The sequence below is a fragment of the Theropithecus gelada genome, chromosome 20 (genome assembly GCF_003255815.1).
Source record: "Theropithecus gelada isolate Dixy chromosome 20, Tgel_1.0, whole genome shotgun sequence".
NCBI classification, from domain to species: Eukaryota; Metazoa; Chordata; class Mammalia; order Primates; family Cercopithecidae; genus Theropithecus; species Theropithecus gelada.
In genome coordinates, this window is record NC_037688.1 from 46,153,641 (window position 1) to 46,175,803 (window position 22,163).

Below are 22,163 nucleotides of genomic sequence, written 5' to 3' on the forward strand. Positions count from 1 at the left end.
TACAGGGCAACACCGACCCAGGGGACAGGCCCAGCTTAGACGCCAGCCCAGGAGCTCTGGCCACTGTGTGTAGAGCCTGTGGGAAGATTTGGGCCTGAGACACTGGGACCTGGAGGGCAGGGAGGGATTCACTGCCTGGGGGCCCATGGAGGGCTTCCTGTAGGAGGTGATATTGGGCCTTTGGTGCCTCAGGGAGGACTTCCTGGAGGAGGGGTTCTTTAAGCAGGACCTTGACAGATGACTGGGCATTGGGACAGGGGAGAAGAGCATTCAAGGGGAGGGAGGAGCAAAGCAGTGGCCCAGGCCTTGGGGGTACTGGGACGGTGAGGACGCTGCAGCAGAGGGCGAGAGGGTAGTTCTGCGTCTGTCCCCGCAGACCCTTCTGACAATAGGCACGGCCATCAGGCCCGTGGTCTCCATGGCCTCGGCACGAGTGCTCACCTCCTTGGTGATAGCCCCTGCCTGGCAGAGGCTTCCAAGGCAGCCCCTTGCTGCTAGACACGAATGCCTGTGTGGTTTGTCTTGGATGTACTTCTGGGGCCACCTCCGACTTACGACAAGTCAGTACGGTTTCCTCCGAAGATGGTATAACAGTTTCTTTTAAAACACGTCTCAGCTAAGAAAGGGCACTGATATATAGAAACCTGTAAGTACGCGTGGGGCCACGTCATGGGCGGCATAGGGTCTGGGGCCTCCTGGGTCGTTCACACAGCCTTTTGCCGCTCAACAGGCAGATGCGTGTCCCAGACCGCTCAGGGATTCCTTGGGAAGCTGGCCCAGGACAGAGGGCGTCCCCCTTTGCTAGGCCCTGGAGTCTCCTGCCTTTATGCCATTTCCTTGCAGGCAGGCCCCTGCCCGCTGTGAGCCTCCACTGCCTCAGCCTTTGGGACCTTGGGTGAGACACAGGGGCGCCTAAAGCTTCCTTTTACGTCTGAGCCTGCAGACCCTGAGAAGGGGCATGGGCAGGGCTGCAAGCTTGTCTGTGAAGCAGGGAAGCCCATGGCACCCCTGCCTGCCAGGCAGGGCAGCTGGGCAGGTCACGTGAGATGTTCAGGAGTGGTGTTTGGCACGGGGCATGGCTCAGTGGGCGCTGCGGCCGGCAGCCCGGCAGGAGGGGTGGCTCCCTGGCCCCGTGGCCTGGAGCAGGGAGGTGGAAGAATAGCAGTGGAAGCTCAGTGGTGGTCAGTTTTCTCCATGGAAGGAGCCACATTTCAGCTCCACCACAGGAAGGAAGCCACGGTGTTCAGAGCTGGCTCTGTGGGGCGTGAGCTCCCCATCACTGTACGTGTGCAAGTGGCAGTCGATCCTTCTGGAGTGCTGGGATGTGGGGATGTTGGCAGGCGTTTATGGTTGCCAGGAGGAAGGAACGGATGGGCTGGGAGCTCCGTGGCTCTCATCTCTGAACTCTCAAAGTGTCAAGAAAACCCATAGGTAGACACCAGGGGCGAAGGCCGTAGGGGCTGAGATTAGAGGGCTCTGTGAGTTCCAGACACACCACAGGCCCAGCCTCACTTCCTCCTCCCTGCATCCTACGAGGTGGGTCCTGCCACTCCATTTGACAGATGAGAAAACTGAGGCTCCAAGACACTAAGTCAATTGCCCAAGTACCCAGGATCAAACAGCAGAGGGAGAACTAGAACCCACATCTGCCCATCCCCGGAGACCCTCGCAGACTCCTTAATGATGGGGCTGAGGGGCTGGCACCCGCCCGGGAGTCATCCCCACGGGCTGCCCTTTGCCCTGGCTGCAGTCACCCCTCCCTGCCTGCCCTCCTGCCTCCGCATTTAGTCCTGCTCTGGCCTGGGGCACAGGCCATCCTGGGGAGACGGGCGCAGGGTTAGAAACCCTCCCAAGTGGGGAGATAACGTCTGGGGGCACAAGGGGAGCGAAGGCCAGAGGAGCCGCTGAGGCTCTGCAGGGAGCCCGGGGAGGAAGGAGCCCCCGCTCCACTCTTCCCTCCTCTGCTTTATCTCCTGCAGAATTAAATCCTTGATTAACCCTTATCTCCCCAGCGAGGCGCTATCTCCGCCTTGGCGCCGAGTGTCCAGACACACCGTACAAGATGATTGATTTCTTCAAGATATGCACGCCTTTCCGATACTTCATTTATTGTCTAAATATTTTTGCGTTTCAGTGGGCCCCTGTGGCTCTTGGCTGATAGGTCCCAGTTCTCTCCCCGACCCCTCCCTGAGGAGGACGTCGCCTCCTGCCCCGGATCGCCCCAGCTGCTGCTGGTTTTTCTTCTCTCTTTGTAGAAGGAGAAGGGGGAGGGGTGCAGATGCGACCCTGTGACCCTCCCCGCAGCCTCCACAGGCCTGGGGCTCGCTCACAGGCAGGGGTGAATGGGGCCAGGGTGGCATCCCCCTCAGTCCTCCACCTCTGGACAGTGGGGGGTGAGCACCCAGGGAGGAAACTGAGTGCCCGAGTCCCCAGCCAAGTCAGGAGTATGGACTCTGGCACCGACTTGCTGTGTGACCTGGGGCAGGTCGCTTCCCTGATGTAGCAACTGCTCCCACCTCTGCCACACCCGGGGCTGCAGGAAGGGACCCGAGGGGCCCAGCCAGCTTCAGAATTTATAGTCAGATACAGAAACACTCATGGTGGAGGGGTAGGTGGATGGATGGATGGGTAGATGGATGGATGGATGGATGGATGTGTGGCTGGAGGGGTGGATGAACAGATGGATGGGTGGGTGGGTGGGTGGATGGATGAATGGGTGGGGGGATAATGGGTGGATGATGGGTGGATGGGTGGATGCATGCGTAGATGGATGGGTGGGTGGTTGGGTGGGTAGATAGATAGATGGACAGATGCGTAGGTAGATGGATGGATGGCTGGGTGGATGGATAGATGGATGAGTGAGTGGATGGATGGATGGATGGATGGATAGGTGGGTGAATGGATGAGTGGGAGAGTGGGTGAAGGTGGGGTGGGTAGATGGATGAGTGGATAGATTAATGGATGGATGGATGGATGGATAGGTGGGTGAATGGATGAGTGGGAGAGTGGGTAAAGGTGGGGTGGGTAGATGGATGAGTGGATAGATTAATGGATGGATAGATGGATAGGTGGATGGATAGATGAGTGGATGAATGGGTGGATAGGTGGATGGATGGGTGGGTAGATGGATGGTGGATAAGTGGATGGATGGGAGGATAACCAGGTGGATGGCTGGATAGATGTATGGGTGGATGGATGAGTGGGTGGGTGGATAGTTGGATGGATTAATGAATGGGTGAGTGGCTGAGAGGATGGATGGATGGATGGATGGATGGATGGATGGATGGATGGATGGAAGGAAGGAAGGAAGGATGGATGGTGGGTAGACAAGTGGATGGGTGGGTAGATGGATGATGGATAAGTGGACAGATGGGAAGATAACCAGGTGGATGAATGGATAGATGTATGGGTGGATGGATGAGTGGGTGGGTGGTTAGATGGATGGATGAATGAATGTGTGGGTGGCTGAGAGGGTGGATGGATGGGTGGATGGATGGATGGATGATGGGTGGATGCATGGGTAGATGGATGGGTGGGTGTATGGGTGGGTAGATGGGTAGATGGACAGATGCGTAGGTAGATGGATTGACAGCTGGATGGATGGATAGATGGATGAGTGGGTGGGTGGGTGGATGGATGGATGGATGAGTGGGTGAAGGAGGGGTGGATAGACGAATGGATAGATGAATGGATGGGTGGATGGATGAATGGATGGGTAGATGGATAGATGGATGGATAAATGAGTGGGTGAATGGGTGGATAGATGGATGGGTGGGTGGGTAGATGGATGGTGGATGGATAACCACATGGATGGATGGATAGATGTATGGGTGGATGGATGAGTGGGTGGGTAGATAGATGAATGGATGAATGAATGAGTGGGTGGCTGAAAGGATGGATGGATGGATGGATGGATGGGTATATGGATGGATGGATGGGAGGGTGGGTGGGGGGGGTGGATGATTAGGTGGGTGAGTGATGGATAGGTGGATGGATGGATGGATCGATGGATGGATCGATGGATGGGAGGGAGGGTGGGTGGGGGGTGGATGTATGGATGATTAGGTGGGTGAGTGGATGGATGGATGGGAGGGAGGGAGGGTGGGTGGATGGATGGGAGGGTGGGTGGATGGGTGGATGGATGGATGATTAGGTGGGTGGGTGGATGATGGACAGGTGGATGAATGGATGGATGGATGGATGGATAGATGGATGGATGGATAGATGGATGGGTGGGTGGATGGGTGGGTGGGTGGGTGGATGCATGGATGGCTGGATGGATAGACGGATATATGGCCTGAGGCCAACCTCATTGTTCCCCCCACCGCTGTTACCCCCTACTCCGCGCTGTTCCCCCACCGCCATGCTGTTCCCTCCCCCGTGCTGTGAAAACTAAAGGGAGAGTAGCCTGACTCAGCTCCCCAAGCCCGGCCTTCCCCTGCTATGAGATCAGGTTCTGCCATGACGATGACCCCTGACGCCAGGCTCTGGGGCTCCTGCATGGTTTCAGAGGACTGCTGAGACCCTGTGGTGTCTCCAGGGGTCCCAGCCCCATCCTCAGGTGAGAAAGCCTCAGGCCATCATGGGTCAGGGACCGCCTGCTAAGGTCTCCTGAGCACAAACACCGTGTTTCCTCCCCCATGCTGTTCCCTGCCCCTGTGATGTTCCCCCGTGCTGTTCCCCCACCCTGTGCTGTTCCCTCCCCTATGCTGTTCCCCCTCCCCCATGCTGTTCCCCCTACCATGCTGTTCCCCTTTTTCCCCCAGGTGCTATTCCCCCCATGCTGTTCCCCTCTCTGCTGTTCCCCCACCCCGTGCTGTTCCCCCACCCCGTGCTGTTCCCTCCCCCATGCTGTTCCCCAACCCCATGCTGTACCCTCCCCTGTACTGTTCCCTCCTCTCTGTTCCCTCCCCATGCTGTTCCTTGGCCCCCTCATATCCACACCCTCCCTTCCTCACCCTCCAGGCCTCAGCCAACATCCTGGCACAGTCACCCCCACTTCCTGTCTCAGCCTGTCCTGTGTCTCTGTCACCGCCCCCTCCAGGCACCTACCTGCTATTTCTGGCCAGCTCCACACTCCAGCATCCACGGGAGATGCAGTTCTGTTCACTGTGCTCCCCACACCTGGCAACAGCTGATGCACAAGCCCTGCCTGTCGGATAAGGGAGTGAATGAGTGAGTGAGTGACTGAGTGGATGAAGTGGCAGCAGCGAGGTGGCAGGGGTCTCACAGACCTGGCTTTAGTCTTGCAGGCCTCAGGCCCTCACCTGGGAAATGTACTTCTTGCGTGGTTGAGGGAGACAGAGGCACTGAGGGGCCAGCTGGTGTCTCTAGTAAGGTGACGGGGAGGTGGAGGACTTCTCAGGATGGGCTCAGCAGCCTCAGCCTCAGCCCCCACTCTCCCGTGAACCCACTGCTGGCCTGCTACCCCGCAGTGACCTGGGGATGGCCGAGCAGGACATCTACGGGGGCTTCTGGGGGGCTTCTGCAGAACCAGCTGTTTGGCTCCCTGGGCCGGGCCACCTCAGCAGCCCTGCAAGCTGCACAGCGAGGTTTGGGAACGGCCTCAGATAAAGTTGTCACAGCGGATGCGGTGCAGATAGGGTTTCCGATGGCTATCGGTGCCACCGCAGAATCAAGACACTGACCTCTTTGTTGGAGGAAACAAGGAGTATTCTCAGGTCCACCCGGGGAATTTAAAGTGGCCGCCGCTGGTGGGGCCGGCCAGGGCCCGGAGGAGGGACAAGGCAACCCCGAGGGGCGGCAAGCAGAGTGGACTCTAGGGTCCTCCGCGGACCCTGGATACACCTGCCTGACCAGGATGGGTGCTGAGCCTGGGGCACCCTGGGAGCCATTGCCCACATCTCCGAGAGTCTTGGCAGAAGGGTCGGGTTGGGAAGTTAAAAATAGGCCCCCTCCCAAGGCCAGGCGTGGTGGCTCAAGCCTGTAATCCCAGCACTTTGGGAGGCCGAGATGGGCAGATCACGAGGTCAGGAGATCGAGACCATCCTGGCTAACACGGTGAAACCCCGTCTCTACTAAAAAATACAAAAAACTAGCCGGGCGAGGTGGCGGGCGCCTGTGGTCCCAGCTACTTGGGAGGCTGAGGCGGGAGAATGGCGTGAACCCAGGAGGCGGAGCTTGCAGTGAGCTGAGATCCGGCCACTGCACTCCAGCCTGGGCGACAGAGCGAGACTCCATCTCAAAAAAAAAAAAAAATATTGGCCCCCTCCCAAGGCCAGGCGCGGTGGCTCACACCTGTAATCCCAGCACTTTGGGAGGCCAAGGCGGGCGGATCACCTGAGGTCAGGAGTTCGAGACCAGCCTGGCCAACATGATGAAACCCTATGTCTACTTAAACTACAAAAATTAGCTGGGTGTGATGGCGGGCGCCTGCAATCCCAGCTATTTGGGAGGCTGAGGCAGGAGAATCGCTTGAACCCGGGAGGTGGAGGTTGCAGTGAGCCAAGATCGCGCCATTGCACTCCAGCCTGGTGACAAGAGCAATATTTCGTCTCAAAAAAAAAAAAAAAAAAAATTGGCCGCTTCCCCACTTGCTCCCCACTGCCCACAGGCAGAGCAGGGTCAGGAAGGTCTGCTGCAGGCCTGATCAGAGGTGGTGAAAAAAGAAGAGACAGAGAAAAAAATCAACAGACAGACCTGTGCCCAGCCAGCCCCTCCGCAAGGGAAGCAGGAGCTGAAATTGGCTTCCTGCCCCAGCGTCTCCTGGCCCCAGCCCCAGCAGTGGCTCCCAGGGTGGGCAGGTGGCCCCAGGCTGGCTTCAGGGGTCCTGCCACTCGGCACCGGGCAAGACACTGGCTCAGGGCTGGCTGTGTCCACGCCACCTCCAGGCTGGGGACCCTGGTGGCCCCGGGTGAGGCTGTACTCCCCTCTCCCCTGGGAGGTGTTGGGGGTGGCCCCTGAAGACAGGGCAGACTGGCAGGGAGGCCCTCACCCCTTCCCAGCCTGTGGTCACAGAAGTGGGAGTGGCAGGCCCCCCTGAGAGTGTTTGCAGGGGGGACTGTGGCAGGGCGGCCCGAGCTTCTTGTCTTGCACCCCTAGTTCTCCCACCTGTTCCCTCCCGGGTCGGGGGCGAGTGCCAGACGTAAGCCTTGCCCTCCTTCCCCATGCCCCTCCCCACCTGCACCCCCAGGGCAGGTGCCCCATCGTGCCCCACAAACGTGGGGTACACTCGGCGGGGCCGGGTGGGAACATGGCGCCTTCCCTTCACTCAGGACTGCCACAGAAAAATCGGGGGGTTGTGCAGCGTCAGCAAAGTTGCGGCGCGTGTTTTTATCATGCTGCGAACACGCTGCTCCTGGCAGTGATAAGCATTTAACCGACCGGGAGGCTGTCAGTCTCAGTTTGAGGGTTTAGAAATATTGGGACGAATAATTAGATTTCATATCGTTACCGCAGCACCCATCGGAGGATCAAGCAGATTAATTTTTTTCACCCTCCTCTACTCATTAATATTCATTAGAGGCTCGGGAAGGCCAGAGTGGGGAGGGCCAGGCCCCAGCAGCCTCTCCAAGCACTGACTGCCTGACCTGGGCGCAGCCGGGACACAGTAGCCGCTGGTCACCCACCTTTGTGCCAGGAACGTGCCTGCCCATTGCCCCTGGGGTTTGCCCCCGGCCTGCCCCAGCAGAAGCCCCCGTCCAAGCTGGCCAAGCCCCACAGCTGGCATGCAGCTCCTGAGCCCTGCCCTGTGGCCCTGGGAATCACTGGGGTGTCCTTTAAAAGGGGGACACCCACCCGATGCCAGCCTGCACAAAGCAGCTTCTTCAGGGGAGCCGCTCACCCCAGTGGACACCCAGCATGTGCTGCCCCAGATATGCCCCGTGGACGGCATCCCCTGGGGCCTGGAGGCACCCCCTGCCCACTTTGTCCTGCCAGGCCAACCCAAAGCAATAGCCAGGGCTGGAGCTAATACGCATCCTGTGCTGGCAACCTGCTAGGCTGGCAACGTGCTAGGCTGGCAACTTGCTAGGCAGGCAAAAGGCTTCACACAGATCACAGCCTCCCAACATACTGGGAGGAAACTGAGTCAAGGGAGATGGGACTGACCCCCCTGAGGCTGCCCCAATGGCTAGTGGTGAGCTTGGGGTGGGTCCAGAGTGAGCAGGGGCTCGGCCTCCCCTCCGTCCCCCTAACAGCCATGTGGGAGAGGGCAGAGCCCCATCTGCAGAGAAGCTGAGCCAGGAATTGGGATGGCTTCACACTGGGACTGCAGGGTTGCACCCACCCCGGCCAGGGCCAGCTTAGCTCTGCTCACCTGTTCTGTGGCTGAGCCGTGTGGAAGTCACCTGCTCTGCTGGCCAGCCTGCCCCAACCTTGCCTGAGTAGTCACTCAGCATCCCAGCCCAAAGGCTGTATCTTGCTAGATTCCTCAGTGCCCTGCAGATGGGCCGAGAGGCATGGGTGGCCCAGAGGGGTCCCTGCATACGGGTCTGGCCGTGCCCTGCCCATGGTCACAGCAGGGAGGCCGAGCCTGGCTGGGACCCCGCTGCCCAGCTCTGCGGCCCACAGGGTCCCACGCGTGGCTGGCAAAGGCCAGGAAAGCTCATGGGCTGGCACCTGGTGGGGAGGTACCCCAGACCCACGGGGGACACCCCTGCACTGTCACCAGCCCGGCCCCTTCTACCATGGCAGGGTTGGGCCGACTGCCGTCCTCACCACAGGGCTGCACAAACCTGTCCAGTGCCAACAGCAGCATTTGTAGGTGACACTGGCTTTTCAGTCAAAGGTCATGATGTAGGAAGTTTCTGATTAAAAGGCATTTATTTGTATAGAAAAAGTGAGTGTGTTTACAGGAAGTGCTGGAGCACGTGCATGTGCTGTGCCTCCGGATTGGGCACCCAGGTGGCTGAGCCTGGGGACCACCAGTGCAGTCAGCAGCACAGGACCGAGGGTCAGGGCGCTGAGGCTGAGTCAGCCTTGCAGGAGGGACCAAGGCCTGAGGGGCAACGGCGGTCACCCCTTCCTCCACCACCACTTTCTCCCCTTGATGACTGACCAGTGTTGGGCACCACAGAGCGAGGCCACGGACTGCCCGCCCCACCTCGTCCTGTCCCAGCCCCAGACTGCACTGGGATGGGGCCCCTCACATTTCCTGTGCCATTCGGCTGGGGCCCGGGGCGCAAGGGACACAGGAAATGAGGCGGCCTCCACAGGCTCCGCTGGCAGCCACCCTGAGGGCTGAGCCCAGAGTGTTTTCCTTCTAGACTTAGCCTAAGCCACCGCCGACAGCACGGCACGGCCTGAGGCACTGGCATGAGCTCTGTCCCTCCCCTTCCCAGGCCTGTTTCCTCACCCATGAGATGGAGAGGAGGGCGCTACCTGCTTTCCAGGGTGCCAGTGAAGCCAGGTGGGCCAGGGCTGATCCAACACAGTGCTGGTGTCTCAGGCCCACAGGAAGAGGGCTGACCAGCCTCAGGGTGGGGACAGACTCACTGAGTCCAGTGGGTGCTCCCTGGCATCCACTGTGTGCTGGCCCCGGAAGCGAGCAGGAACGCAGGTGGCCCTGCCACACCCTGTGGCAGGGAGGGGAGCCATGCTGTCAGGGGGACACTGAGGCCTGAGGGTTGCTAGGGAGGTGCTGTATCTTCTGGGCTAATCTCGGCCCCAGCCCACAGAGGTCATTCTGGAGGTATCTAGGGCCTGTGTGGAAGGAGCCTCTACCAGGTCCAGCCCGTGTGGGAACAGTGGTTCCACACCCAGCACACCTGGGGCCAGGGTGGGCGAGCAGGGGGGAGAACACTGATACACAGATATGCAGACACAAGTGTGACTTCAGGCTCTGCTGCTTACTGGCTGTGTGACCTGGGGCATGTTGCTTGACCTCTCTGGGCCTCAGTCTCCACAAGAACCCTGTGCCCAACCCTGGAAAGTACCACTCCCTGCCAAGCCTCCCAGCCCCAGCATGGTGTAGCCATGCCGGCCAGCTATGGCACAGATGGCCCATGCCACAGCTCTGCAGGCTGTTGGGCCAGCGACTGTCCACAGCTTGGTCTAGCAGCCAAGCCAGGAGGCAGATCCATGTCACGGATGCCCCACATACCCGCGGGCACCCCCAGGCAGGCTGCTGACAGACCCCTCCCCACGTGTTCCTGCCCCCCCAGAGCCCAGCCCTGACCCTGCTGCTGGTGGACGAAGCCTGCTGGCTGAGGACGCTGCCCCAGGCCCTGACCGAGGCCGAGGCCAACACAGAGATCCACAGGAAGGGTCAGTATGACGCGGCGCCTCCGTCCCAAGCCTTCCGGAAGGTGGGGGTCACTTGGCTGTCCCTGGGCTGGGCTCTTAAAGGGAAACCAGCCTGCTAGGGCCGGGGATGGGGGACGGGGAACTGCTGGAACCGGGCGCTGCAGCATGAAGCAGACACTCCCCTGGGACCAGTCAGCCCAGACCACGAGTCCCTGTATGAAGGTCTCGCCTGGCAGGCTGAGCCACGACAGGTGTCTGTGGCAGGGGGAATGGGGGCGGCTTCTGCCCCTCTGGGGGACACCATGAGCCCCGTATCTCCTCCCTACCTTGGCTTCTCCTCTGGGAACCCACCAAGGGCAGCAGCAGGGACCCCAAAGCCAGGCTAGCTGGCAGGTGCCACTGGACCAGGGCTCCACGTCGTCAGGCTGGCTCCAGAACAGTCAAGGTGGCCATCCAGGAAGGACAAGGGGCCTTGCCATGCTGCTGCTACTGAGGGTGGCACGTCTGGGCAGCCTGCACCTCTGGGCGCCCAGGGATGAAGCGAGAGGCCCTCTGGGCGTAGGCAGGTCCACTGGCCAGTGGAGTCCCTGGCCCCAGCACAGGGTGAGGACGGGCTGTGGTGTGTGTAGGCGGGACCGGCTCAGGCCTGAGGCCAGCACCGCAGAGAATGCACAGCCCGGGCACCCCAGGTGAACAAGCCGGCCCCGCGCAGCCTGGGCTTTGTGGGCTAAGGCTGCCCCCTTCAGGCCACAGCAGGAAGAACACGCCCTCGGACGGTTTCCCAGAGAGCAGGGTCCACTCTAGGGCCCCACCTCTGGCTGCCTTCCCTGAATGGTCTCCCCTAGTTACTCCACCACCCACCCTCCATGACATCCCTTTCCTGGGAGACTTCCCCAGGGCCCTCCCACTAGGATGGGCGCAGGGCAGGGAGAACTGGAGGCAGGCAGACTGTGAGCACCCACAGGGGACCACCCAGCCTCGCCCCCGAGGCAAGATGGCCCTGGCAGCCAGCCAGCCACAGCTGTGAACACGGGGTGGCCGCTCTCCTGACCCCATCCTCCACCTGTCGTTTAAGATGGGACAGGGAAGTGGGGCACAAGGTCCTAGGTTTGGACACCTGTCTCCCTCCAGATGACGCACTCTGGTGTAGGGTCACCAAGCCGGTGCCCGCAGGGGGACTCTTGAGCGTGCTCCTCACGGCCGAGCCCCGCAGCACCCCCAGCCACCCTGTGAAGAAGGAGCCAGCAGAGCCCACGTGCCCAGCCCCTGCACACGACCTCCAGCTCCTGCCCCAGCAGGCCGGGATGGCCTCCATCCTTGCCACCGCAGTGATCAACAGTGAGTGCTGGGCTCCCCAGGCCCGGGGCGGCTGCTCGACCAAGGAGGGGCAGGCAGGGCAGGACAGGGTGGGAGGTGAGGGTGGGAAGCTCAAGGGCCCCAGGCTGCCGACAGAGTGAGAGGGAAGGTGGGGAAGGAGGCGATGTGGGTGGTCCCAAGTTCAGAACACACAGGGACAGGAGGGTCCCCAGAGCCCAGGGCCACCACAGGGAAAGCCCCTGCCAGTAGGCAAGCGGGCTTAGGCACAGACTCAGCTCTGCCCTGCATACCACACCAGAAGCCTGTGCTTTCCCTGGGGGCAGCCCTGACTGCGGGACCCTCACCTCGGCCCTCCTGGTGTTTGGGGCCAGGTCATACCACAGTGGAGGTCTCCTGGGCACCATGGGTGGTGAGCAGCAGCCCTGGCCCGGGCCCACTAGGTGCTGCCACCACCTCCAAGTGGTGACAACCAGACACCTGTTGGTTTTCTGTTGTTTTTCGAGACAAGGTCTCACTTTGTTACCCAGGATGGTCATGAAGTCCTAGTCTCAAGCCATCCTCCTGCCTCAGCCTCCCGAGTAGCTGGGACTTCAGGCACATGCCACCAAAATCTCTCTACACGTGGCCACATGTCCCTGGGGACAGAGCCGCCCCTGGGGACGCCTGAAGTGGACAGACATCACTCTTGCAGTGACTCTCTTGGAACCTCTGAGGGTGGCTGTGGGAATCAGGAGTCACTCACCCCCAGCCAGGTGCAGGAGCCACACCTGTGATCCCAGCACTGTGGGAGGCCAAGGCAGGAGGACCGTTTGAGCCCAGGAGTTCAAGGCCAGACTGGGCAACACAGCAAGACCCCATATCAGCTAAAACTTTTAAAACTTAGCCAAGAGTGATGGTGCACCCCGTGCACCTGTGTGGCCAAGGACAGCGTGTGGCCACCGTGGATAGGCAGAAGGCATGCAGGGGACACACGGCAAGTCTGGCTCCGGCCAGCAGCTGGGACTTCCCAGGGGAACGGGGACTGTGCCAGAGAGCATTTGGAGGGGGACAGTAAGACTCAGGTTTAGCTTTGGTGACTAAAGAGTTACAAAACTGGAAGAAAAGCGACCCTTGTGAGCAAGTCAGATGTGAAGACAGCTTGAAGTAGGTGGAGACAACCAGTGGTTAGGGCCAAAGGGACCTGCAGGGCCAAGTGTGCGGCTTTGGTGTGACCACTGGGGGGATGTCGGCCCATATGGGAGTCTGGGGAGCAGATCCCCACTCTTTGAATGTCCTGACCTCAAGACACCTGCCAGATGCACAAGAGAAGTCACAGAGTCTGTCGAGGGACAACGACAGACTTCAGGGAGCCCTGGGGCCTGTGGACCCTGGAGTCAGGGGACAGGGGACATCTCCCAAGGGACAGAGAGTGAGTTGAGATAGGTTAGAGGGGGCCCTGGAGGGCGGCAGGTGGTCTGCCACATCCAGGCTGTGGCGAGACCAACGGCAGAGAAATGACTGCTGGTCCTGACAGTGCAGGGGTCGCCATGACGCTGACCGAGGCCGCTCCAGTGAGGGTCAGCGAGGAGGCCTGCAGGGGCCAGCTGGCCAGAGGGGGCTGGGCTTGTGTGCCTGGTACCCAGGACATAACGGCTCACGTTATGTGCTGGTGGCAACGGTTGGTGACACTGGAGAGAAGGGGCAGAGCGGCCAGGTCAACACCCAAGCCCAGGTTGGAGGCTGGGTCTGGGCAGGGCAAGCCACTGCCCGAGGGAGCCAGGAGGGCAAAAGAGAACATGGGCCACAGGTGACTGGAAGAAGCCGGGAGCAAAGTGGGTCCCCATCTGCCTTCGTCTCTTCCCTGGAAGGAGAAGTCATGGAGGGAATGGGAGGCCAGAGCGCCACTCCACCAGGATGGGGAGGGGGTGCCCCTGTAGTGTCTCAGGGTGTCCGGGAGACCCAACTCCAGGGGAGTGCCCCGCTGATAGAGATAGTGAGACAGTGGGGACAGTAGGCTGGGGAGGGTCCAATCCTCCAGCCGGGTCCTTGCCCACACAGCCTGCGGAGACCAGCTCCCGATCTCTGAGGGGCAGCTGCGGGTGCCCCAGGCTCAGCCTCTGCCTCGGTTTCCCCCTCATGGGTCTGACATGCCTTATCCCCAGGCAGCAGTGTCCTGCTTTGGAAGGTCACCACCGAGGGCAAGACGTCTTGTTGACATTCCTAACTCCTGCCCTAGCGCTTCTGCAGGTCCAGGGCACAGCCGCTGCTTGGCTGCTGCTCTGGGAGAGCCGTAGGAACCAATTCCAGAGTCAGATCCAGTTTAATTCTTGAGCCTCCAGCACTCTGGGCCCGTCTCACCTGTGAAGCGGGATGCAGAGGCACCTGCCTGGAGGCCCCTCCACAGGCCACCGGACTTGGCCTGTGGTCATCAGCAGGCAGGCAGCCTTTCTAAACTGCACGGCCACAGCCCCTCCCCCCACATCCCTGCAGCAACAGTCCCCACAATAACCTGGGAGATGCAGAAACAAACCCACCCGGTGGCCTCCCAGATCTGGGACCCAGCTCAAGGCCTCAGCTGAGACAGGACAGAGCCGCCTGCAGCCCCCAAGTAAAAGGAACCTGAGAAACATTAATCAAGAGCACAGGAGGGCGACGTGAGCCAGAAAAGTCGCCAGAGCAACTAGGTGTGGGAGGAAGAGCCACCTCACCCAGGCAGGCACCGAAATTCCTCCTGAGAGGCGAGAGGGGGCAAGCAGGCCGCAGGGGGGAGGGCGCGGGGCAGGGGCCACCCCTGCGTGCTAACTGCGGACTCAGGATAAACGTGGGAGAAGCCGGGTGAGAAACCAGCACTCACCTGCAGAGGCAGAAACCAGATATCACATCGGGCTCTAAGTGGAATGGGCTTGAAAGCCAGATAAGGAATCCCAGGGCCCCTGGGTTCCACACGGAGGCCAAGGCCACGCTGAACAGGCCCTCCCCCTCCGTGTCTTCAGCCAAGGGGCCACAGGCAGACAGTGGGGCAGGGCTCTGGGGCAGAGAACATTCCTTAAACTGCTATAAAGACAAACTGAGAACATGCCAGAGAAGTCCTCCCCCCTAGCAAAACCACCCTAAGCAGAGTGCAAGCCCCCAAAACTCTCAGCAGTTACAAGCAGCCCATTTGGGGTCAGTGTGGTGAATTTGGCAAATCTGAGCAGCCAGGCAGTCGCTGACATGGAGCCACCCAGGTGTGTGGGCGCATGGGGGCTTCCTAACTTCTGCACTCCTAGTCTCACGCCCCACATCCCCAGAACTCCAGTCAGCAGCCATCGTGTGCCTGAGTGCTCAGACTGTGCACATGGGTCTTCTTCGCAGCCTGGCACTCCCACGCACCTGCACGCACATCTGTACACACGTTTCCTCTTCCACGGCCTCCCGGGTCCACACGGTCACCTCAGTATGTCATAGATGCTGGCCTCGCCCAGCGGTGTCCACTTCTTTCTTCTGCCCCCATGAGGCCAAAGCGTCTCCTTATGGGGCTTGCCACTGGAAGGGGACCCACGGGGGTTCACTCAGACCCCACGCCCCACAGGTCCCAGGGCTTCTGGGATCTACGGAAGGGAGTGGGGCTGTCACAGGACCATCCAGGAGGCTTATGGTTACAGAGAGGGGTCAAAGCCTCAGCTCCTGGGGTGGGGAGGACAGTGGGGTCTGTCAGGGCCAGGCCCTCCCTCCGCCCACAGCCTTGCCCTGGCTGCCCGGCTGGCCCTCAGCCTGCCCCCACCTGCTTCCCACCCCACAGAAGACGTCTTCCCCTGCAAGGACTGTGGCATCTGGTACCGCAGCGAGCGCAACCTGCAGGCGCACCTGCTCTACTACTGTGCCAGCCGCCAGGGCGCTGGCTCCCCGGCCGCAGCTGCTGCAGACGAGAAGCCCAAGGAGACCTACCCCAACGAACGCGTCTGCCCCTTCCCCCAGTGCCGCAAGAGCTGCCCCAGCGCCAGCTCCCTGGAGATCCATATGCGCAGCCACAGCGGTGAGCCCCCACAGCGGTGAGCCCCCACAGCGGTGAGCCCCCACCCCGGACGCCGGTCCTCAGGATGCCGGCTGCTTCCCCACCCAGTCCTGCAGGCCGCCCCGGAAAACCCACATGCAAGCACCCACAGTGCCACGATTCACCTGTGTGGTCTCCGCACACCCAAGACCCCCGCAGGGGCCCAGAGCAGGCAGGCCAGCCTATGGGCTATCTGGGTAGTCAGCTGAGGGCTGGGCCCACTGCAGTCCCGAGAGACAAAGGGCCGAGGAGGGGGAGGGGTGTAAAGAGCCTTCAGCACAGGGTTCCCCCCGTCCGGCACAGTTCACGGCCCTGGGCCCAGTTGCCTTCCTCGTCCCTGGCGGAGTCCCAAGGTCAAGCTGGCCCGGGCACCGCTCTTATGCGCCCTGTGTTCCAGGAGAGCGGCCGTTCGTGTGCCTGATCTGCCTGTCGGCCTTCACCACCAAGGCCAACTGCGAGCGGCACCTCAAGGTGCACACGGACACGCTGAGCGGTAGGCGCCACAGGGGCCGGGGGATGTGTGGGGCCCGCCCTCCGCCCTGGGCCCTGACCAACTCGCCATGGCCCACAGGTGTCTGCCACAGCTGTGGCTTCATCTCCACCACAAGGGACATCCTCTACAGCCACCTGGTCACCAACCACATGGTCTGCCAGCCAGGCTCCAAGGGTGAGATCTACTCGCCAGGGGCCGGACACCCAGCAACCAAGCTGCCCCCAGGTGAGCAGCCCTGTGGGGGCCACCCCCTGCCCCTTGGGCCCCCTGAGCAGAGGGAAGGGAGCGGGCTTGTCGCCCAAGACAGGTGTAAACCATTTCCGCCCACCCCTCCCCTCCCGGAGCTCGCCCTTCAGCTCTGACCGGCCAAGTCCTGCCCCAGGCCTGAGGTGCCACCCCTGCGGTCTCTCTGCAGACAGTCTGGGTAGCTTCCAGCAGCAGCACACGGCCCTGCACGGCCCCCTGGCCTCTGCGGACCTGGGTCTGGCGCCCACCCCATCGCCAGGACTGGACAGAAAGGCCCTGGCAGAGGCCACCAACGGAGAGGCCAGAGCAGCCCCCCAGAATGGAGGCAGCAGCGAGCCCCCGGCGGCCCCCAGGAGCATCAAGGTGGAGGCGGTGGAGGAGCCGGAGGCCGCCCGCGCCCCAGGCACCGGAGAGCCTGGGCCCCAGGCCCCGTCGCGGACGCCGTCGCCTCGCAGCCCCGCCCCGGCCAGGGTGAAGGCCGAGCTGTCCAGCCCCACGCCGGTCTCCAGCCCGGTGCCAGGCGAGCTGAGCCTGGCCGGGGCCCTGTTCCTGCCGCAGTACGTGTTCGGGCCCGATGCGGCGCCCCCAGCCTCGGAGATCCTGGCCAAGATGTCCGAGCTGGTGCACAGCAGGCTGCAGCAAGGCGCGGGCGCGGGAGCCGGCGGCGCGCAGACCGGGCTCTTCGCGGGGGCCCCCAAGGGCGCTACGTGCTTCGAGTGCGAGATCACCTTTAGCAACGTCAACAACTACTACGTGCACAAGCGCCTCTACTGCTCGGGCCGCCGCGCGCCCGAGGACGCGTCCGCCGCGCGCAGACCCAAGGCGCCCCCCGGCCCGGCCCGCGCGCCCCCTGGCCCGCCCGCCGAGCCCGACGCGCCGCGCTCGTCCCCGGGCCCCGGAGCGCGCGAGGACGGGGCCGGGGGTGCGGCCACGCCCGAGGACGGCGCCGGCGGCCGGGGCAGCGAGGGCAGCCAGAGCCCGGGTAGCTCCGTGGACGACGCGGAGGACGACCCCAGCCGCACGCTGTGCGAGGCCTGCAACATCCGCTTCACCCGCCACGAGACCTACAGCGTGCACAAGCGCTACTACTGCGCCTCGCGCCACGACCCGCCGCCGCGCCGCCCGGCCGCGCCCCCGGGAACCCCCGGGCCGGCCGCGCCCCCGGCCCCCGCCCCAGTCGCGCCCTTGCGCACGCGCAGACGCCGCAAGCTTTACGAGCTGCACGCGGCCGGCGCCCCGCCCCCCCCGCCGCCCGGCCACGCCCCCGCCCCCGAGTCGCCGCGGCCCGGAAGCGGAAGCGGCCCCGGCACTGCCCCTGCGCGCTCGCCAGGCCCGGCGGCCGACGGTCCCATCGACTTAAGCAAGAAGCCGCGGCGCCCGCCCCCCGGAGCCTCGGCACCAGCGCTGGCCGACTACCACGAGTGCACGGCCTGCCGCGTGAGCTTCCACAGCCTCGAGGCCTACCTGGCGCACAAGAAGTACTCGTGCCCCGCTGCGCCACCGCCCGGCGCCCTCGGCCTCCCCGCCGCCGCCTGCCCCTACTGCCCCCCGAACGGCCCGGTGCGCGGGGACCTGCTGGAGCATTTCCGCCTGGCGCACGGCCTGCTGCTCGGCGCACCCCTGGCCGGCCCGGGGGTCGAGCCCCGGACGCCGGCCGACCGCGGCCCCTCGCCCGCACCTGCGCCCGCTGCCTCCCCGCAGCCCGAGCCCCGCGGCCCCCGGGACGGCCTCGGCCCGGAGCTCCAGGAGCCGCCGCCGGGCCCGCCCCCGTCCCCAGCCGCAGCGCCCGAGGCCGTGCCACCCCCGCCGGCGCCCCCCTCCTACTCGGACAAGGGCGTCCAGACCCCCAGCAAGGGCACGCCGGCGCCCCTACCCAACGGCAACCACCGGTACTGCCGCCTTTGCAACATCAAGTTCAGCAGCCTGTCCACCTTCATCGCCCACAAGAAGTATTACTGCTCCTCGCACGCCGCCGAGCACGTGAAGTGAGCGCCACACTACAGCCGCAGACGCTTTGCACGCCCCCCGGCGAGGCGGTGGGGGGGCCGCCCCCAGGCCGTAGGGACTCTGGCTCCTGGGAACCCCGCCATGCACAGGCCTCGGCGGAGGGGCTCGCAAGGGACAGCGCCCGCCTGGACCCTTGGCACTTAATAAAGAAGTACAGTTTGATGAGCATGGTGGTGGACCAGCCTAGTTCTCCGAGCCGGCAGGCACACGCAGCCAGCGTCACCTCCACCCCCGGTTTGTACACAGGCCCCTGCGGCCCAGTGTGGCTGGGCCCCTGCCGGAGTCACACCGCAGGTGGTGCTAAGAGCTAGACCGATCCTCAGGTTGGAGACCACAGCACACACTGAACCACTGCAGGGCCAGCCGCTCTGGGCCCACTCCACCCCACCCCTGTCCATAAACCCCTAGGGAGGGCAGCCTCCGCACTGCTGACCCTCTCCGCGGTCTACTTGGCCACCAGACACAGAAGGGAAGGGCACTGTCCTGGCTGACCATCCCCCAACCCTGCATGGTCCTCGGGGTCCGATGTCCCCCATCCAGTCACAGACCACCAGGGATGGCAGGGGTGGGGGCGCCCTGGGGAGGATGAAGCCCTGTGGTCGCCAACGGGGGGGAAGAATGGGCGAGTAGGTGGACAGGAGAGGAAAACGAAGGGCAAAGCATTCCCTGGCCTCGAGGGGGGTCCTGATGCTCACTGGTGGGTGCACCTCTCCCTCAGAACCGGGGCTGGGGACAGCTGTGTGATGGCAGAGTCGGTGCAAGGACCAGGGCACCCCACCCTGTCTTCCCTGCCGTGCTGGGCTGTATGGGCCGGCCACACTGAGGGAATACGTGGCTGACCACAGTGAGCCACGGCGTCACCTTGCCGTTTGCAGCTGGGTGGCTGTGGGCAGCCTCCAGCATGCTTTCTCACTGGAGAACAAAAACATTTCTCCATTCCCAACGTCACTTTATTTTTTTATTTTTGGAAACGGGGTCTCACTCTCTTGCCCAGGCTGGAGTGCAGTGGCACACTCACAGCTCACTGCAGCCTTGACCTTGTGGGCTCAAGTGATTCTCCCACCTCAGCCTCTTGAGTAGCTGGGGCTCCAGGTGTACACCACCATGCCCAGCTAATTTTCGTATTTTTTGTAGAAATAGTGTCTTGCTATGTTGCCCAGGCTGGCCAACCCTATTTTTTTTTAGAGCTGAGGTCTTGCTCTGTTCCCCAGGCTGGAGTTCAGTGGCACGATCGTAAGTCACCTGCAGCCTCAAACTCCTGGGCCGAAACCATCTTCCTGCCTCAGCCTCCCGACTAGCTGGGCTTGACCCACCTACAGGCTTGACCCACCACACCTGGCTAACTTAACAAATTTTTATAGAGACAAGGTCTTGCCCAAGATGGTCTCAAACTCCTGACCTCCAGTGCTCCTCCAGCCTCAGCCTCCCAAAGCATTAGGGCTACAGGCGCGAGCCACCATTCCCAGCCCATTTCCAGCTCTACTTGAACTAGCTGCATTTTTTTCAGCTTTGCCCAGCAGCCCTGGTGAGTGCAAGCGAACGAGGCAGTGGTCTCGCCTCAGAAGCCCAAGGCACTTCCCAGCCGGTCCAGGGCTCACTCTCCCGCCCGCAGCTCCTGGGCCTGGGTCTGCAACGCTTTCAGTGGTCTCTGATGTCTTTGTCCACCTGCCCACTAGGGTGTCTGGCCAGATGGGGCCTGTGGCCAAGGCCACTGGACAGACAGGGCTCCCACCCCCTCCCAGGGGCCTGAGCTCCGGGGAAGGCAAGCAGCCTCTTCCTCACAGACACCCCTTTTGTTGAAGGCCAGGTGATCATGGGGACGGGAGGCACGGATCCCTCAGCCTGCTCGTCATTTGCATTGTTCTACATGAATTTGCATGGAGGGTTCAGGAGGCTCTGCCCCCAGGTCCTCCCCAGGTGCAGGCAGAGGGTACAAGATGTTCTAAGAAATAGAAACCTTGGTGGGGGTTGTCAACTGTGTATTCATTTAAAAGTAAACTTAAAGGTGCCTAGAAACTTTAAGGATACAGTCTCTGGTGAGCGACAGGTGCTCAAAGGGGGAAAAAAAACTCCAGCATCCTCACCCACCTTGAGCCCCACCCCAAACCTGACCAAGTGAGGCCCCGTAATGGAAGACACAGAGGAGAGGCTGGAAGACAGAGCCCAGCAGCGCTGCACAAACCCACCCTGCACCACAGGAGTGGGAGTTCCTGGGCCCTGCAGCCCTTTCTGGGAGCTCACCTCAGGCAACAAGGACCGTGTGACCGGGACCCAGACCTGAAGTCACCCCGGAGAGCCCCACCATGGCCCGGACGTGAAGCTTTAGGGCAGCACACTGAGCCTCATGAAGGGCCCTGCACCTTTCCTGGCTTGCATGACCCCCCACTGCCCCCAGCATGCAGGGCTGGGTACCACTGCCCTCGCCCATCCCAGGTAATTAGTGTGCGGCCGGAGCCTGTCCCCACTGCACCCAGGACTCGCCTCTGGCTCACGTCTTCTGCACAGACCCTGGGGCCCCCACACCTGGCAGACGCCATCAGTCACCCCTACTCCCTCAAGCCATCACCCCAGTCCCCCCCGACCAGACCCCCACCTGGACCTCCACCCTATGCCTCCCCTGCAGCCACTGACGCGGTGGTGGCCCAGGCCTTCTCCAACTCTCCCCAGGAAGCTGCCAGCCCTGCTCGCAGATGCCCCCTCGCCCCCCCAGCTGGTTCTCTGCTGAGCCAGGTTCAAGGCTCTGAGTCTGCCCCGGTCTCCCCTTGAAGTTCTCCCTCCACACTCCTGGGGTGGGCTCATGGTCTTCTCTCCACTAATTCTCTAGTCCAGCCACCCGTCCTCTGAGCCCTAGACCTGCAGACCTACAGCCCCGGTGTCCCTCCAGGCCCTTGATGTACCATGAGTGACTACACCCCCCACACACCTGTGACTTCTGCCCACACCTGCGCAGGCTTCCCTCCCACCCCCCCGCCAGTCCACCTGTCTCCCCACACCTGTGCAGGCATCCCCTTGTCTCACCTGTCTCCCCTTACCTGTGCAAGCATCCCCCTGGCTCACTGTCCCCTCCCCTCACCTGCACAGGCGTCCTCACTGGCCCCCGCCCCTCAAGGGGGAGAGCACCAGCCTTGCCTACTCACCCTTCATTGTCAAAGCAATGCTTGATTTGTCCAAAACCCACCGCTTCCCAAACCCATCCACCATCGCCGACTCCCAGGCCTGGGACTTCAGCCTTGGGTCTCTCTGAACAGCCGCTTCCAAATCTCGAGGGTCCACTCCCCACACAGCTGCCACTGTTCCCCTCTCCCCTGCTCTGAGGCCCGGCCCCACCCCTGGGTGCCTGTGCTTCACATGTGAAACTCTTTCGTTACTGGCCCCACCTTCAAAGATCAGAAGTCCCCCTTCTCTGCCTCCACACAGAGGAGAGGAGCCTCCCGATGGTGGCCTCTCCTGACGGCAGCCCCCGACCCCGCCAAGTCCACCGCCCTCTGGACCCCCTGCTGCAGCTGGCTGCTCCAGGCAGTGCCTCCTGATGCCCTCTTTCCTCCTCGGAGGCTTCCCTTGTCATCCGGCTGTCCGCTTATCTGGCCCTCACACCTGTCCACGGCTCACTTCCCGCATAGGAACGGTCACTCTGCATCTCTGTCCCCAGCTCACTCCGTGTAGGAACGGTCAGTCTGCATCTCTGTCCCCAGTTCTCTTCCTGTGTAGGAACGGTCACTCTGCATCTCTGTCCCCGGCTCACTCCGTGTGGGAACGGTCACTCTGCATCTCTGTCCTCTTGCCCGTTGCCTACTGGCCTGTCTCCTGTGAAAGCTGGGGCTGCGCCTGCTGGACCTCTGCCTCCCAGGCACCCACAAGTGGCCGGCACCGAGGAGGGGCCTG

The 22,163-nt window shown here is 62.3% G+C and overlaps 1 protein-coding gene across 1 annotated transcript in view; it reads left to right on the forward strand.

Moving 5' to 3' along the window:
• The window catches only part of ZFPM1 (zinc finger protein, FOG family member 1), a 75,642-nt gene extending 57,195 nt beyond the window's left edge, over positions 1-18,447 (forward strand). The window contains exons 5-10 of the mRNA XM_025371116.1: positions 10,125-10,227; positions 11,338-11,544; positions 15,284-15,517; positions 15,933-16,028; positions 16,107-16,253; positions 16,444-18,447. Of these exons, the coding sequence (XP_025226901.1) occupies positions 10,125-10,227; positions 11,338-11,544; positions 15,284-15,517; positions 15,933-16,028; positions 16,107-16,253; positions 16,444-18,263 (2,607 nt within the window). The 3' untranslated portion in view covers positions 18,264-18,447. The remainder of the gene's footprint in view (positions 1-10,124; positions 10,228-11,337; positions 11,545-15,283; positions 15,518-15,932; positions 16,029-16,106; positions 16,254-16,443) is intronic.
• Positions 18,448-22,163: the final 3,716 nt, after the last annotated feature.